The sequence below is a fragment of the Gavia stellata genome, chromosome 7 (genome assembly GCF_030936135.1).
Source record: "Gavia stellata isolate bGavSte3 chromosome 7, bGavSte3.hap2, whole genome shotgun sequence".
Taxonomy (NCBI): domain Eukaryota; kingdom Metazoa; phylum Chordata; class Aves; order Gaviiformes; family Gaviidae; genus Gavia; species Gavia stellata.
Genome location: NC_082600.1, coordinates 31,259,291 through 31,277,078, shown reverse-complemented (window position 1 = coordinate 31,277,078; position 17,788 = coordinate 31,259,291). Strand labels below are relative to the sequence as shown.

Sequence of the window (17,788 nt, the reverse complement as noted above, 5' to 3'; positions counted from 1 at the left end):
CTTTGAGTGGTGCAAACCGCCATGGGGAGGGAATAATGCCTGGGATGCATAAGTGTAGGAGCCAAAATTGTGGCTAGCCCTTACATAAGCTTGTAAATTCATCTTCAAATAGGTTCATCATGTAAAGTTTACATACAGTGTGATCCTCTGTGAACATCTGTATTCAGTCATGTAGATGATACCACTGAGAAATATTTCAGCCAGCACACACAGAACTGCCTGATTACATTTTGCTATAGATGCCAAGAGCACCAGGCTGCATTACCGTATATGGACACCGGTTTCATTTTTACTAAATCGCCTGTGATAAAGAAACACGAGCATTGATGCAATGACCTTTTGAAAAAAAAACTGTCAATGGATGTGGTAATGAAGAATACATAAATGCCTCATACCTGAAGCAGGAAACTATTTCCATAGTGTATTTCAGAGAAATCAACTCTACAAACTCCTATTGGTGTAAAGGTGTTAACCCCTGGTATTGAAAATAACGTACACCCCCAGGAAAGAGTTATTTGCTGTTAACCTCATTTTGATCAGAAGATGAGTTGCCACTGCTCACCATAAAGCGATCTGCCATTCAACTTGTGAGAAAGGTCAGCTGAACAATTGATACTCAAAGACTGTTGGTGCTATGACGTTTTCCATAATGAACTCCAAAAAAACAAAGGCTGCTCTATCTGACCATCCTGCGGTAACAGAAAGACCTGGTAATATTTGTGAAGGATTGATCATGTTTAGCTCAGAAACAAATAAACAAAAGCAAATCTAGAATAATTTTTAGAAGATTATTGCTGTTGTTAATTGTTATTACGATGGTTATTCACTCTGTTGTGGTAACAGGCAGAGACCCACTCAAGATTAGAATCTCATAATGCTGAATGTTACATCAGCACAGGGCAAGACAAAATATCATCAGTAAGAAATACAGTCTTGCTCAGTTCTTCCCAAGAATGATCTCACCCAGCCCCCAGTATACATGATATCAGCTCTAAGTAATGCTGTGTTAATGCTTAATTCATACGAATCAGTTGGAATAATGAGGGATACTGATGCAGGATGCTCCTTCCATCTCCGGATACATCAGCTTTAGGGGTGCTTTGTACCAGCAGTGCTTACATGAAGGTAAGAATCCGTATTCATTGTATTCATAGCTAGCCTTGATTCTTTAATACGATTCTTTCCCTAAATTGGTCAACAGAGTGTTAACCATGCACTGATTCAAATTAGCATCTACTTCAGCAGAATGCATGCCATTTTTATCTTTCCCCTTTTCAATCTGAAATAAAAAATATTGTCATGCAAGTATATAGTATTCTGTTCTAAACCAGACAAGAATAGGACAGTTGAATGTATTCACCATGTATTAACTCAATTTCCTCTTTCCCCATTAGTCCTGATTGAGCTTCAACAGCAAATTACTTAATAAAATAAGCAACTGGCAAATAATTGCAGTGCACAAACCTACTGATTAGTCTTCTCATTAGTTAATCTATTTTGGTAAAGTGGGTTGACTGATTTAGAGTATGAATCAGTTCTGCCATACAAATTCCAGTCATAGTAGAATATCTATACAGTCACATATGACTCTAAGCTAAATATTTTCTTTCTTACAGCTTTATAATCCTCAGTGACTCTAGAGGAAGAGAAAAGAATGTATTCCTTTGAATTCAGTGGGACTGTCTATGCATGAGTAAGAATCGCAGGATTGGGGGCCTGATTTAAAGCAGATGAAACATCAACAAATAATTACATAGCAAACAAAACAAAATTCCATTATATTTTAAAATCAGTAAGAAGGAATGTCTTTAGATTAATTATAAAGTAAACATTTATTTTTACTTTATTTTTGCAATTATATTATACAGTCAGTAGACCCATTTAAGTACAAAGTCAGACCATTAAGGTCTGATTCTGGAACAGTTACACCAACAGCAACAGGCAATTTACATTTGGCTTTAATCTGAAGAAGGTTATTAATCTGCCTACAAACAATATAACACGCTCATTTCTAGAACTGCTGCCATGGCTGTCCATCAGTGCTCCCTCGAGACAGTAACTGTGTAAAGTGCTTCTAATCCCAAAAGTGAAACATTCAGGTCCCTGCAGTAGATGCCTTTTGGAGGTATGTAGAATCCAATGCAGTTTGGGCTGTCCTAGCTTTTGCAAAGCCTTAGTTATGAATCTTTCTTTTTTACACATTGAATATCAAAAATAATATACGGTTTTATTTCATGCTTAAATACTGCTAGACTTCTTTTTATTCCCAATACAGTTGCTTTTTGTACTATCACAAAATACAAAGCCTGAATTCCTGCCAAGCAATTACACAGTCCTGCTGTTATTTTTAATCCTAAAATGTAAATAAAACTATTATGCATGCCTACATAATGTTAGATACAGCTACCAAAACGGAAGCGGGAAATAAGAAAGGGAAACAAGACCTATTGAAACCACAACACATACATCTCAAACAGTTACATATGTGAATAAATGATCAATTTTCACTGGTAAATATGAATAATATACTTTTGTAAATTTTTAAATGAAATACCTGAAGAATCCTGGATAAAGTATTCTGACAAGAATTAGCTGCACATTAATGAGTTCTAGAAATGGATTGCCAACTGAATATTACAGAACCTCCCAAGAACCTTTTGCTTTCACTCTTAATCCAAAGCCTGCATTGCAAACTCTTTTCTAATGGAGCATATCTGAATAGCCTTAAGCTCCTTACTTGCACATTTTTAATATATACTGACATAATAGGGCATATATTGTGGCACTTACACAGGCAAATACAATTAAAATGAATAGAAAGCAATCATAAATTCACAGTAACAAGATACATAAATATATATGAACTGTAACAGTACAACAGGAATACCATTTATTTACTTTTCCATGCTGTCTGGGTCATTCTTATTTTAGAAATAGTACGGGGTGTTACTTGTAGTGATACCACGCCGTTCACTGAGGTACTCAAAGTGCTCTGCGGACATTAGCTCAAGTCACATTTGTGAGGCGGAAGCTAAGGTAGGAGGTAGGGAAAGGCAAACTCCTGTAGCTCCAACAAAGGTGAAGAGAGGTGAGAGCATACTGCCTTCTGATGCAAGACGAGGCACAGAGGTGATTTTTAGCCTTTAGTAAAAGAGGAAAAAAGCAGTGGTTTTAAACCTCTTTTCCTCCCATTTTGACTCTTTCTTTGTCTCACAGATGGAAAAAAGTGGAGCAGAAAATTGCTTTGCCCAAAGCCACACACTGGCAGTAATTGAACTAGTGGACAGCATTGGTTTAAATACAAAATGTGCAATATGTTCCTGTGATTCAGGCTATTCTAACTGCTGTTTCTTTCTTTTGTCCATATATGCCATTTACTTTTCAACTGTAGTTGCACAGCACTTCTGGTAGCAAAATCTTGTAGGGATTCCCAAATTTTCAGTTGCTTTCAAGGAACTTCAGGAAAACAAGAAGGAATAGGAGATACCAAATTCACTAAATTCTTAAGAGAGAGTCTCAAATTTTGGATGCTGTTTTCCTAAGAAAGAGATTAAGGAGGCAGCTCTGATTTCTATTCTCATCCCGCAATTTTGACCCCGATTTCTAAAAGCAGCTGGTGAATGTCACAGAGTCCAGCCTCACTGTGCTGTGCAATACACTAAACATAGTGATAGTCATTGTTTTGCTCAACGTACAGTCTTAAGTAGCGACACACTGAAAAAACTCAATACCCATTTATTAGATGAGAATTGAGATGCAAAGAAGTTAAGAAATTAAGCCAGTCATATAGGGGTTTGGTGGCAAAGCTCAGGCAATGCCTGTGGATTTCTGGAGACCACTCGTGCCCTCTGTGGCATACTGCCACACCAGCTTCAGAAGAGAAACGTAATGTGTTTGAAGGAGACCATATAGCATAGTAGAGACTATTAGAGACTAAAAGCAGAAAATAATGGAAGCTTAAAAGAGTCATACTTCCTTCTCCAAAGAAGCTGGTTTTATACCAGAGGTGAGATTGAAGTTCACCGGATCATACTTTTAAATCCAAGTAGATGCCTCAGACTGATGGAACTGACTGTTCTCAAGGAGGGGCTAAAAAGCAGCGGTTGCATTGAGTCACAATGAAGAAAGAATCTTTTGTGCAGCTTTTGTGGTAAAGAATATCAGACATAACAACTGCATTAAAGGACCTGGTGAGAAACACCACAAAGGCTGGTAATATCCAGCAGCCCATCAAGTGGGTGCCATTTCATCATGGGGAAGCAACAGTCTGCAGGAGCTGTTACGTGCAAAATCTTGTTATGGGCAGAAAGAACCCCACCCTATATGTAAAGTCACACAAAATTTATTATTAGCATAATTGCAACCTTAGCAGTCTAACCAAAGAATTATTATTAGTCCAGATCTAATTATTACAGAAAAAGAAAGGAAATAAAAATAAAGAAATTTTATAGAAAGTCTCAAAAATAATAGTGCAGTTAAAATCGTTATGCACGCACTATCTAGTACCTACCCCTGCTCCTGGTGTCATGCTCACCCTTTCACCTCCCCGTGCCTTCCATCTGGTGGAGGGAGCACAGTGGTTCATCAGCATCCAGAGTCCTGTGCCTGCAGGAGTATGATGTTGGTGTTTATGGTTTCTTCTTCTTTCTCTCCTTTTTCCTCTTTTGGAAATAGCTCTCACCTGGGGCTGTTTTTACATGCTTTCTAATAAAGTTTTACACCTTGCTTTTTCTTCGCTAGTCTGCAACTATGTATTTTGTATTTTATTTATCTTAGACACTCTTCTCTTTTTTACCCCTAAGACTAGTTTTGTTCAGCTCCAGGTCTGCATTTCTTTAACTGACCATTGACAAGTTGTTTATAGCCATGGGGTCTCCAGTGCCAGCCTGCACCCCATCTCTTATCATCCCATGCCTCTCTCTACTCTACACTGCAGCTGGTGTCTTCACTTCTCAAGGTTGCTGCTGTTCTAACTGACCCTCATTTCTGTACACTGTAACATTATGTTAGAGTCATAAATACATCGTTCTACACAGAATAACTACTTATTATTAATATCTATATAAAAACTGTGGTTACACCATACAAAGCAAAAGTAAAACAAGTTAGGCATAGTCTCCTGTCATTAGAAAAATTGTTACAGCTAAATCAAGTAAAACCAAAGCTCCAAGAAGATCAGGGAAAGTTCAGACAAAGCACATGTGATAAGCCTCCGTCCTGAGGTCTTGTAGACTCAGGACAAAGCCTGTGGACTGTTAGTAGCAACAGCAATACAGTTGCAACATTGATACTAGTATTACTGGACTACATGCTGTTTATTACCTTCCAGTTCTGGATTAATATTTGTATGTTGCATACTGTATGTAGCAGCAGAGGTAAATATTTCTGCAAAGGGCAAGGGAAGGAAGCAAGAATACTGCTGACTAGAAAACAAGCTATTGTACCTGAACTCATTAGTTTTATGAGAACAGTTCATAGTCCACGCACGCTCACCTTAGACACGCTGGGTGTGTACGCTGCAAACAAGGTCACAAAAACCTTATATAACAATTACTGTGTGACAGTCGAATTGGAGACCACACTCGAATAGCATAACGATGACTCCTGATTTTACAGTATATTTCAAGGAAGTGGGGAATATTAAGCATATGCCAATAGATATTCTCTAAGTATAGAACAGGATAATTATTTGAGCTTTTGGCTAGTCATAGAATAGAAACTATTTAAAGCAGTGTCAGGTCATCTGTTTAAAGCATATATTCATGGCAGAAAGGAATGAGCATTTGGCTTTGAAAAAATAATTTAAATCAATTTTTTTCATCAGTATGGACCATCATGTTATTCAGAAATGGCTTCTTTCAGTAAATGGATTGTGAATCAATAGTAGATATAAATAAAGCAGTACAAAGGACACAGCATTCAACAAGCTGCCAATCGTTGGAGCAGAAGATGGCAGAAATCAGTATTCCAAGATGGATACACAAATAAATAAGAAATGGGCACATAATACACAAAGATGCCACCTTTTTCCTTTTTACAGAAACTCCAGAGTTCTGTCTTATCCCAAGAACCACTGAAATACGCCTAAGTTTGTGTGTGTTTTATATGAGAGATCAGTACGAGATGGAGTTTGGTCCGAAGTCTGTTTTTCACTAAACATTTTCATGCTCATCCCTCTTAGAACTTGCAAAGTTCTTGAAATACAGAGAATTAATTGCCAGGCTGCCAAAAAGCTTTCTGGAGCCAGGAAAAAAAAAATTAAAAACTGCAGACTTTGTATTATATCTCAAAGGATCAATTCTTGAGATATACTAAATACCCGCAATTCCTGTAAAGTCAGTGAAAAAGGGTATTACTCAGCACATTTTAAGATTTGGCCTCCAACAGAAAGAGGAATAAAAGAATTTTTTTCAAGCACACAGATCATAATGAATTGGTATTAGTCATTCACATCAGGACAATCTTACTTAAATGTCGCTAGTAAGAACTTAGAACATGACTCATACTGTGTCTATCATAACTGTTAATTATTAATGAATAAACATGTCATTTGGGACCAAGCTAATATTTCCAGGCCATTTGTGTGAATAGTTGTTTTCAACTGTGAGAGTGCCAGTTGCCAGGAATTCAACATCCTTAGGTGTTTCATAATTACTAACCATACATCATGTTAATCTGAAAAATTTCATTATTCTCTTATCAAAACTATGAGGTTTGTATCTGTTAAAAAAATGTGATTCTCATGGCATAGTTTGAGCCTGCAGATTACACTTTCAGTTATGTTCTTTAAAAATAAAGGTAAGGACAGAATATTTGTAACTACTGACCTATAATTGAAGACTGCATAAGGGGGCATGCTCACTAACCATGAGATATATTCAAGAATAATTTATTATTTAAATGGGAATTCTGGATAATTACTGCAAACCATATGATTGTCTAATTTCACTTTGAACCTTTCTAAACTACTGACTTCAAAATCCGTGATGCTGCAGTAAAAGAGAAACTTGACTCACAGGATGAATGCACTTGAATCAGTTTTGAATTAGCCACATTTTAATGTAGCTGCTCTGTTCTTACTGCCTTACAAGACAGAATTTCCCATTTTATCTTCTTAACACCATCTGTTGATAATGTTTATGACAGTACTGCATAGGGGGTCAGACGGGAATGGGGCTCCCAATGTGCCAACACCGTATATAAAAGAAATAGAAGCTAGTCTCTGCCTGGCGGATTCAACAGACAAAAAGCTGGAAGGAAACAATAGGGATGGCAGCATACATCGTACCATTTTTATTTTTGTTTTCATTTGAATATTTCAGTCCTTTTCCTGAGGCTCTGTTATGAAAGAATTGAGTAGACAACAAGACCAAGGTAACAAGGACACAGACCACGCTATAGCAAGCAGCCTATCAAAACACATCAGAGGAGATTTTGGAGTGCAAACTTCAAGAAAGCAATTCAGTGGTACAGCCTTGACTTCAGTTTCTAGATGCGCCTCACTTTTTCTTCTCTGTATAGCCCATGTTCAGTCCTAGTACTACCTTAAGTGCCCACCCCTACATACTCTGGATGAGTGGAAGTCTTTCTTACACTGTATCTCCCAAACCATTTAAGTACATTAATGCTTAGGGAAAAAAAAAAAAAGAAAGAGACAACAGTTGCAAGCCAGTACTGTATCCAGGATATCATTTATTTTTTCAAAATTCAATCAGATGAGTGTAAGGTCCATTTGTATCCAGTTTTAACACCTGCTTGTTTCCGTATGTACCATGCTTGATGAGAACACCTGCTTCCACACATTTGGCATTGGCAGCCAGTTCTTTTTCACACAAAGTCACAAACTGAGAATAAAGCTCCAGCCCTTTTTCTTTTTCAATATTTGCATGGTACTGCATTTTTCTTCCCTTCGGTTTACCACCTAGGGTAGCTTGTGGTATGATTAGCACATCGCCTGGTAAATCAAGAACAGAAACGTACTCGCCGCTTTCATTTTCACTTAATTTAACATTCAACAGCATATTGACTGCAAATAAAAATAAAATAAGAGTTAGTGTAACAAAAGTAAATTAAACAGGACCTACTATAACATCATAAACAAGATTCAACAAGTATTGTGATGCATGACAAACTATTCAAGTAAAAGAAACTGCTTATTAATAAACAAACATGGACAGTCAATAAATACTATTGATCAACTAAGATGTCTGAGTATTGTGAAGAATGTGAAGGATATTTATATTAATATAATATGTCTAAATACTTATTTTGGGGGGGAAGTGGTTGGCTGTCTGAAATCCTAAAGTTTATTCTAGTTGGACACCCCCAAAGGAACCCAGGATCCAATTAGTGACCCTAACTTAATTGCCTAATACTCAAATTGCCTAATACTCAAATAGGCAACATTTGCACAACACCACACGTTGTAGGAGATAACACCATCTTCAGTACACTTTGGAGAAGTTTCTGCCCTGACCGTCTTTTCATTCTGGTTGCAGTAGTTCACAGCAGGACCCAGCACGGGTCTGGGCTGAAGCCACAGGCTCAGCAGTTTGGTCTCAAGCGGAGTGAGTGCCCTTCGGCGCTCCACTCCGAGACGTGCAGGTGCCAGCTTGTCTTTTGAGAGAGGAAATGGGCAGGAAGATCAGAGATGCAATTTGGCCCATAAGCCAGTATATATAAACTTGCAAATAAAAGCAATGCATTTACTAACATATTTTCCAATGGTTCTATAACAAATCAAATAATTCCCCCAAAACTTCCTCCAACTCTGAAAGCTGTGAGGGTACCAGTCATGCCTCCAAACCTGTAAAAATTTAATGTTGTTCGAAGCAAAAAGAGCTGAGTTGTGACTCAGGAACTAAACCCACTCATTTAAACAGTTTCAAAATATATTTAGGAAAAAATATGCTGCAAGACAGACACTTAAGGAGGATGGTTGTAGATGAATCTCCCAATAGGAAACAGAACTTTCTTTTTCTGCCTGTTTCAGCTGCCACACAGTTGAAAAGATCATTATTCTCAAGTAACACTCTCATGAAATCCTCACAAGCACAAAATCAATTTTCATATCATAGCTTTAAATACACACAAAGATTTCAACTTAGTTTAGCGTCACAGAAAGACTGTGCCCTCCAAGACCCAGACAGAACCCCCCAGGAGCTGCTCTCAGCATTTTCAGTAGCACCTGTGCTTGCTCACTGCCAGGTCTTTCTGCTGGTCCCAGCAAGTAGCCTGAAATACACTACTGTTACATGACCTTTTGCGAAACCACTAATATCAGCCAGCCACAGAAAAGAAAAGCAATACTTTTATCTGGAGTACGTGGCCTCACGGAATTTCCCAGTGCTATTCACAGAGGAAAGGAGGGAGAAGAAATGAAGTAAAAAAGAAAACAGTAACAAAACAAAAAATTTCAAGCCAAAACAACAGTGGGTGAAGACAGAAATCACTACCATTTGACCTTACCACAGCATCTTCTCCGCTTTGATTTAAATGCATGTGGAGAAGAGGGAAAGAACTGCAGATATTGCTGTTATCACTTCTGAAACAGAAAACTGTACTTGAAATACTAACAGTATATATAGTATCTCTGAAATGAGATGGGAAGGACGCTGTTCAGCTATCCACCCAACTCCCTCTACTGGCTATAATTTTAAATATCCTGCACATACAGTAAGATTAGTGTTAAAATACCTCTCAAATCAAGCCATGGATTATTTGGAAACAGTTTTCTCTAAATTTAGTTCTGTCCTGGACTGAACCTGTTGCCTGATTCATGCAATATGCCAAACAGCAGGTGCAGTGCTTTCTCTGTTTGCTAGAATGTTATCATCATGGGAATTGATTTTCTAACAAACAGGTTGGTCATGAGCAGACGGACAGAGTGAGAGGTATGGACAAGTGTCAAAAGAAACAAGACTGACCAAGCTGTTCCTTCAGCCAGGTGATTGATTCAGAATGATGCTATGATGGCTTTTTGACTTCTTCTTGTCCAAATGGTTGCTGCCTTCCCTGCTTTTCTTCTTTTTTAAACAATATGAGAATTTATAAGGATTATATCATACCAATTTTTGGAACAAGATCCTCATCAGCACCTTTGAAGAAGCATATGTAGATAATAAGCCCTCTCTGGATCTATGAAAGATTACAGAAAACTATGTCAATGTTTTTCATTATCCACCATGCACACTTATCATTAAAACTGGTATCAAAAATTACAAAACTACACAACAAAAAAGCTTCCAAGAGTAGTTTTAGTTATTTAGTATAGCTTCAGACATCAGGTTCACACACCACACTGTGGAAGCTTATGAGGTACATACCGATTATCTGCACAATGCTTCTACACACAACTAAGCCAATTTATTAGCTCCATGTGAAGCCAAATTTAGTTGGAATGTACAACGTACAGTATTAACATAGAGAAGGTGACAAGATGAATTAGTCTACTTAAATCCAGCATAGGAAATAATTTAAGCTTTTTTCCTATCAAACATACAGATAAAATAATTTTCAGTGTGAATTATGAGTTTATTTCCAATTATGAAACATGACAAACACCACAGGACTTGTCAGTGAACCGAATTCTATTTTAATGTTAAAAGTAATCTAGCACAGAATAATTCTGAAAAAGCACAGTCTGTTAATTAAAGATTTAAATATGATGACCAATTTAAATATGATGACCAACAACGATGAAGTTCAGAATATTATAAAGTTGTTCAAAGTATTATTTATCAGTTTGGATGAAGTCTTTTTGGTGAAATGGGACCCTTCCCCTCATTTGTGCAGAGTAAAGGATATACCACTTAGTTGGCAGTCAGTGAGACTACTTGCAAGAACTATCTATTTGAGGAAGGCATTAGGTCTGTACTGAGGAGAAAGCACAAGGCAATTCTTGTGTAGCTTTTCTACTCTCTTGGTTCGTTCACAAGGAATGCGTGTGCAACAACCTGTGCAAACTGATAGGCTCTGCAGCCAACAACAATTATGTTTCATGCACAAGTATACCTGAGTGGTTTAACTTCAGGAAAACAAAGGCAGGCATAGAATATCCACAGGCATACAGTATCCAAAAAAACCTCACCACTGCTTTGTCAAGAATAAGTATCCTTACATTTTTGTTAGAAGAAAAATAAATGTCAGCTTATGAAATACCACCCAAGAGATGCTAACTAGATTGGAGCAGGAAGGAGTCATTAATATCGACATTATCAAAGCAAAAGGATAAGAAATGTGAATAGTTTCCTTAAAATACCTTTTTTTTTCCTCCTCTCCCCCTTTCCTTTAAAAGATAAAGGTTTTTGGGGAAGACAACTTAGCTATACACATGAGGTTTTATCCCTTTGTTATTGTAGAGATTAAACAAAATGCTCAAGGCAATGACTGAGAAGAGCTATGCCTTCTCAACTATTTTTCTTGTGACTAACTTCTGGAAAAAGAGAATGCTCTTTGGAGCCAAAACGTCACATGCTGAGATCTTCCAAAAGCTTTAAATGGCTCCTTTCAAAACTCATTTTGACCATTGCAGAATATTATACAGGTTCCCAAATGGCTGCCATATTTCATCAGCACTGTAAAATTTGATGGCCTGAACCTCAAATGACATTTCAAACCATCTGTTCGAACAAAGGAGAGAAACACAAGCTGCCAAAAGTTAGATATCTTTACATGTTTAGCTAAACATTCATTCCAGAAACAGACCAGCATTGGGATATTAATAGAGAATAACAATGCACACATACCCACTAATAAAACCGCTTGTGATAAAATAGGCCAAATGCATTTGCGCTGTATGCATCTGACCACTGCATTAGAAATGACTCCACTATGTAGCGCACACCACAGAAAATTGTGCTAATTCTGAGACTTGTGACAGTATTTTTTGCACAGTCTCACATACAGAAGTAACAATATTCTGCAAGCAGCTCATTTAAAAAGACGAAAAGGTAAATAAAGTGACATCTGCAAGTCCTAAGGCCAGACAGCTAAAGATTAAGTAAAAACAGTCATTATTTTTCCAGCCTCTCTCATGATTTGATGCCTATTTTTGAATATACTTTTTATCACAAGATGAGACCTACATATTGAGGGAAATTAGAGGGACAGAAGGTTAAATGAAAAAAAAGTAATTCAGAGACAAGTTAAAGCTGCTAGAGGATGCTTCTATTTATATTGCATGTTTATGATCTTCTAGAACACTTTTCAACCATGTTATAGTTAAAACTATTCAACTATTTGAAAGTTGAAACTTACGGTTTCAACTGTGACTGAAAATTGTGGTTGAACACTATTTTCAACACATGTGCAACCATGTTTCAACCTCGTTATGTCTTACTTTTTTGTTCTTTAATTTCTTGATTGAATAGAAGATGTAAAATTGAATGCAATTTCAAGAGCTAACCTAATAATAATGCATGTCAGTCCTCCTATCTTCTATCAGTGTTTCAGATGTCCTAAGACCTGTGCTTGTTGCCAGTGTAAGGAAAGGGAACGTGTAAACCTTTTGAACCAAAGCAAAAACATTGCCATTGTTGAAGGTCCTCTGTAACCTATCAAAGTCTAGTTGACTGCTCTTCAGAGCTATATTTAACACAGAAAAAGTCAAGCAAAATAACATAAATAAGAAGGTTACAAATTCAACATGCTGATGTGCAAACAGCCACTGCGAGGAACTTACATAGTGACAGGCAGGCAGTTGGGCAGGGAAATTGTGCTCTATGTGGATTTGCTGTTATCAGTAAAATGCCTACATAAATAAACCAGCAAAGCAAGTTACTTTGCAACACTGGCATTTATTATACAACCGTCCTAAGTAATCACCAGACCAAGCAACCTGCATTATGAAGGGTTGAAGTACCCAGCCCCTAAGGCCATACAGCCAGCCTTAGCAATGCTGCCTCCAAATACTCCTTTTTAGCTCTTTTACAGGAAAACCAAATAACTAAACCCTCCCTTACCCTCCTGACTAAACACATTCATCTGAATTTTGCAGGGTTTCATTAGCAAAACCCAAATATATTCTGCAAAATGTTATCTCAACTCTAACTTTTTTTTTCCCAGAAAAATGTAATGCAACTCATAATGAAAACTAAGACTTTCGTAATCCTTAGGAAGCCAGTTCGTGAAACTAATTTATATAAATTATTCTTTGACATTTCTGTTTCAAGTTCAGATTTGCTACCCCATAAGATTTCTTCATATTTCATACATTCAGCTCCAGCAAAGAGAGATTACATCATCTACTACAGGTCACAGAACAAGTCTGTGCCGGGTACTTTGCACCTCTTTTTGCTATCTTAACCAGAAGACATATCAAGGGAAATAAGATAAGGGAGAGACAGTTTTCATTGCATAAAGTGTAAGCACTTATACTTTTGCTGAATATTCATCTTTATGTTTCGTTTCTCCCATCTCACTTTATTTCTCCCCTGCATTTAAAAGGATAATTCCTTTCTACCTCTGAAGTATTCCGCTGTATACATAAACCCATCACAGATGATATCTAACCAACATTTCTCCATAAACAAGACATCCCATCCCCAGTAATCCTCAACAGGCCAGAAAAATCCAATCATGAAAACACAATGAAGAGCAGTGATTCATGTATAGATAAAAGGTACACTCCTAACCTTTTTCCAGATAAAGAACAGCTGCTCTAAAGTTCCTAAAGTACTTACAGGGGTCTCTTAAAGCTCAGAAGCTATTCAAAGCCACCTACATAATGAGCTATTTATAGTACACTAGAAATTTCTCAAGGTGAGGACCTACTTTTAAGTTGTTGCAGATCATCAGGAATGCACTGGTTTATGTAAATTAATAGTTTGTGAGGTCTATATTTTCTATTTTTGCATTGACACGCATATGTAAGAAGTAACATTACCCTACCAGCAAACGTCAGCATCAAAGATTCCTTCCAATGACCTCTAAAGTAGTCATACTAAAGAAACTATGAACTTCCCATAGGTTTTTGCTGCATGTTGACTACTTCTTTTTACAACAGATTTGTCCTAAAAAGACCCAGGTATCCAGGAAAGATTCCTAAGTACCTATGACAAATATTAGTAAGGTTCATGTCTGAAAAATAATCTGCTGCTGAGACCGCCCAAACCTCTTGCAGATTCCTTTAGTGCAATCTATTACTTTCCCAGTGATTTTGGTTAAGCCATTTAAAACTTCAAGTAAGAGATATAAACAGCATAACTTTCTCGTAACAGGGTTAGTCATGATATCTCTAAACCATAACATATGCCTTTTTTCGAATAGTTTAAAGGGCAGCCAGCAAAATGACATTTAAGCTTTTATTTACTAGATCTACAATTACTTCTAAGATTAGCAAGCTAGAAATAGGATATTTCTCCTAAAGTTAATTTATGCTGTGCTGAGCAACTTTCACTATAATTAACCTTACACTGAGAGGCTAATAATGCAATACACACAGGTGCACTTCAGCCAAACACAGTATCTGTGAGATGACATGTATTTCTTTTGAGCAAAACATTCTGGTTTCCCAGACCATGCAGCAGAAACTAGGTCTTATGGATCCACCTGCCTCTTCTGAACAAGGAGAAATGTTTTAAGAACAATGTGAAAGTCAAACAATGGAAACACCTAGGGACAGGCTTTTTTTTTAAACTCTCTTCGGATTTGTTAAATGAACACATAAGCCCTTTAAACACACTAGAATTTTTACTTTTAAAAAGTTATGTGAGTGACTATATTTAGCCCCTTCTGTTGTAGTACTCTTTAAGAAACGCAAAGGACAAAACCAAAAAAACCCAAGGGCTAAATAGTTGACACCTGCACAGGTGAGTTATTCTGGTGTAGGTAATCCATAAACAGTGACAACTACAGCAGGACAGTGCATCCCAAAGGGCAGCCTTCATGCTTTGGTAAATAGCCCTGGGCTGTATGCACAGCACACAGCTCAAACAGTCTGCAGACCTACCTACCTCTCCTGACAGAGGACTATGGGAGGAAAAAAGGGGAAATTACAATGTTTCCCTTGAGCTGTGTGGTGGTTTACATCCTAAATTTCATTTTTGGTTAGTGGTCTGGGAAAAAAAAATAATCAGAACGACTGCTGCCATTGTCCCATTGCTCTACCTGGCCTTTCTTTGCCAAGTGTACGCTACCACAGAGTTAATGAGGTACACAGCTGAGCCCATCAGCCAAATAGCACCTTTGTGAAAGCGTATTTAAAAAAGGGCAGGTAACACCAAAGAAGGAGCGGCAAGGTTAGAGGGGAAGGGGGGTGGTTTGTGGCGGAGCAGCTGTGCTCCTGGAGGGACTGCAGCCTGTGGAGGACCCATGCTGGAGCGCAGGGAAAGAGAAGGAGCAGCAGAGAGGAACTGCTATGCACCAACCTCCTGTGTCGCTTGTTGCCTCGCTGAAGGGACCGAGTGTAACCCGTGGTGGTAACAAGGGGGTAAGGAGAGGGCTCTGGAGTGGAAACTAGGAAGGGGGCAGGAGAGGTGTCTGAAGAGAAGCTTAGCCTGGAAAAGGAGGAGGGGTGTTTTCCTCAGATATCTAAATATTTGGGGGTTTTGTTTGTTTTTTTTTCCCCCAATACCCAAGTCAGTAATTCAATGCTTACGTTAACTGGCAACAAATTAACTCAAATGCCTCAAGTCGAGTCTGTTTTGCCTGTGACCGTAACTGGCATTCTCCCTGACTTTACTCTGACCCACTGGTTTTCTTACTCCTTCTGTTCTGCTTTCCCCCTCCCGGCCGGGGTAGAGAGGCGGCTGGATGGGCGCCCGGCTGCGGGCCGGGGCCAGCCCACCACCCGGGGGCTGCTTCCAACGCCGCCAGCTCTCTCAAGAGCGAACCTAAGCAGGACCGACTGCAGGTTTTGGAGGCAAGCGCAGCTAGCAAGTCAAGCTGGGACCTCCTGCAGCTCCACGGGCACTACCGCAGGCGCTGCTGATCTGACCACGCCTCGGGAAAAGACGGCAGTCCCGCACCCTCCGTAACGGCGGGCGAGCCCCCACCGCGGCGAGGGCACCCTCCCCCTCTCCCCGCCGGCGCTTGCGCGCAGGAGACGGAGCGTTTTCCTGCCGCCCGCCCCGCAGCGGCCCCGAGGCGCCGCCTCCCGCCCTGCCGAGGGAAGAAGCGGCGATACCGAGGGGCAGGCGGCCCGCCGCAGACGTTACCTCCACCCACTCGGCCTCGGAGCCGCGCTCGGGCGGCTTCACCTGCAGCCGGGCAGACACGCACTGCTGCAGCAGGGCCCGAGCCAGCGCCGCCGCCATAACAGGCTCCGCACAGCGTGGGGGCGGGCGCGGTGCCGCCGGGTAACGCCTTTCCGCCACCGCCGGCTGCTCGCATCGGTGCCCGGCGGGCTGGGCACCCCGTCCGCGGGAGCCCGCGGGTTGCAGGCGGTTGGGGCGGGGGGCAGGGGAAGGGGAAGGAGGCAGGGCGCTGGCGCCGCCATCCTGCGGGGGAATAAGGGGCACGGCAAGCCGGGCCTGCCGCGGGAGAGTCAAACGATGGGGTCTGCAGGACGGCGGCGACGGTGCTGTGCAGATATTTAAAAGCGGCTTATTTGACACGGAAGCGATAAAGTTCCTGCTAAAAATGCAAGAGAAAACCAGCACATACGATATACCTTCTGTAGAAAGTGAAAGAGGGCTTGTGATCTGTCAGCGACCTCTAAGGAGGGGACAGACAGCGAGGATATAACGGAATAAACAAAGTGTTTTTACAGCTCAACTTACCGATGCCCTACAGCTAGCGGGGGGGGGAGGGGGTGTGTTTCTTTTCTCATGAGAAAATAAAAATGTGCTTGTCTTCTGGTGGGGAAATGTTGCACGCTTGGGCAAGAACAGTATGCTGTGTAGTTTCTACATGGAAACAAGACAATTATTAATCTGAATATTGCTTGTCACTTCTTTAAAAACAAGTAATGTTTGTATTTCAGGTGACTGAGGTGAACCTATCAAGTTGGAGCATTTCTCTTCAACGATACTGCTTTGGAGCACAGGGAAGAGAAGGATGCAGTTAAAAGCGGTCTGGACAGCTAGGGATCAAAATCGTGATTGGAAAAAAAGTGCATAGCTCTGAAATGAGCTTCCATACCTTATGGGAAAAGTTAAAGTATTGCGACTGCTTCTCTTATATCTTTCAGGTTTTTGGCTACATACCCTACTATTCATTGAACAGCTCCTAAATTAGACTTGTGCCTTCTTCCTGTCTGTGAATTCTGACAGATACAAGTTTTGAGTAACACTGGCAGCAAAGTCAGGATAGAGCAATGCAGAACTCGGTCTCTCTTGGAATTTATTTTAAGACTGAAGACTTTATTTTTACAACTACCTTGTTAAAAAAAGTATGTAATACATAGTAGCATGGGTAAGAAGCCAAATTTTATTACCTGGCCTCAACCATAGAGTAAGAATACTGAAGTTACCTGTTGCACAGCAAAGGGCAATATGCATTCATTAATAGCCAGTGTTAAACATAGGGATCCATTTGGTTTCTGTTTGTTGCTATTTTAAAATAACATTCTCTTGCATGAGTGATCCGTGAGGTTGCTCTTCCCAAAGCAAACCTTTGTGAAAGAAGAGGAAATCGCACTAGGTGGTAGTGCATAAACTAGCTCATTTCTGCTAGCTGCAGGGTATTGTTAAGTATGAGCTGTTTTTATTTAAACTCGGATAACTTTATTTTAACTACTGTCTGTTCATTTACTCTAAAGCTGTATCGCCAGACTCATTAAGAAGAGTTTAATGAGGTAGAAATCCATTTAAAGTGAGGGTTTTTCCATATATACATTTGTGATATA

The 17,788-nt window shown here is 39.5% G+C and overlaps 1 protein-coding gene across 1 annotated transcript; it reads right to left on the bottom strand.

The window, feature by feature from the left end:
- Positions 1–7,687: 7,687 nt before the first annotated feature.
- On the bottom strand, positions 7,688–16,285 carry DTD2 (D-aminoacyl-tRNA deacylase 2). The gene is made up of 3 exons (XM_059819992.1): positions 16,158–16,285; positions 10,068–10,137; positions 7,688–8,026 (listed from the first exon to the last, which is right to left on the bottom strand). The coding sequence occupies exons 1-3, from the start codon at positions 16,254–16,256 to the stop codon at positions 7,701–7,703; spliced, it is 495 nt and encodes a 164-aa protein (XP_059675975.1). The 5' UTR covers positions 16,257–16,285; the 3' UTR covers positions 7,688–7,700.
- Between the last annotated feature and the right edge of the window lie 1,503 nt (positions 16,286–17,788).

What these genes read in the sequence shown, in the direction of transcription:
- DTD2 (XM_059819992.1), bottom strand. Translation starts at nt 16,256, where the DNA reads ATGGCGGCGGCGCTGGCTCGGGCCCTGCTGCAGCAGTGCGTGTCTGCC. An exon ending in CCGAGGCCGAGTGGGTGGAG is followed by an intron (nt 10,138 to 16,157) that starts GTAACGTCTGCG and finishes AATCTTTCATAG; the next exon opens with ATCCAGAGAGGGCTTATTAT. An exon ending in GGATCTTGTTCCAAAAATTG is followed by an intron (nt 8,027 to 10,067) that starts GTATGATATAAT and finishes TTTTATTTGCAG; the next exon opens with TCAATATGCTGTTGAATGTT.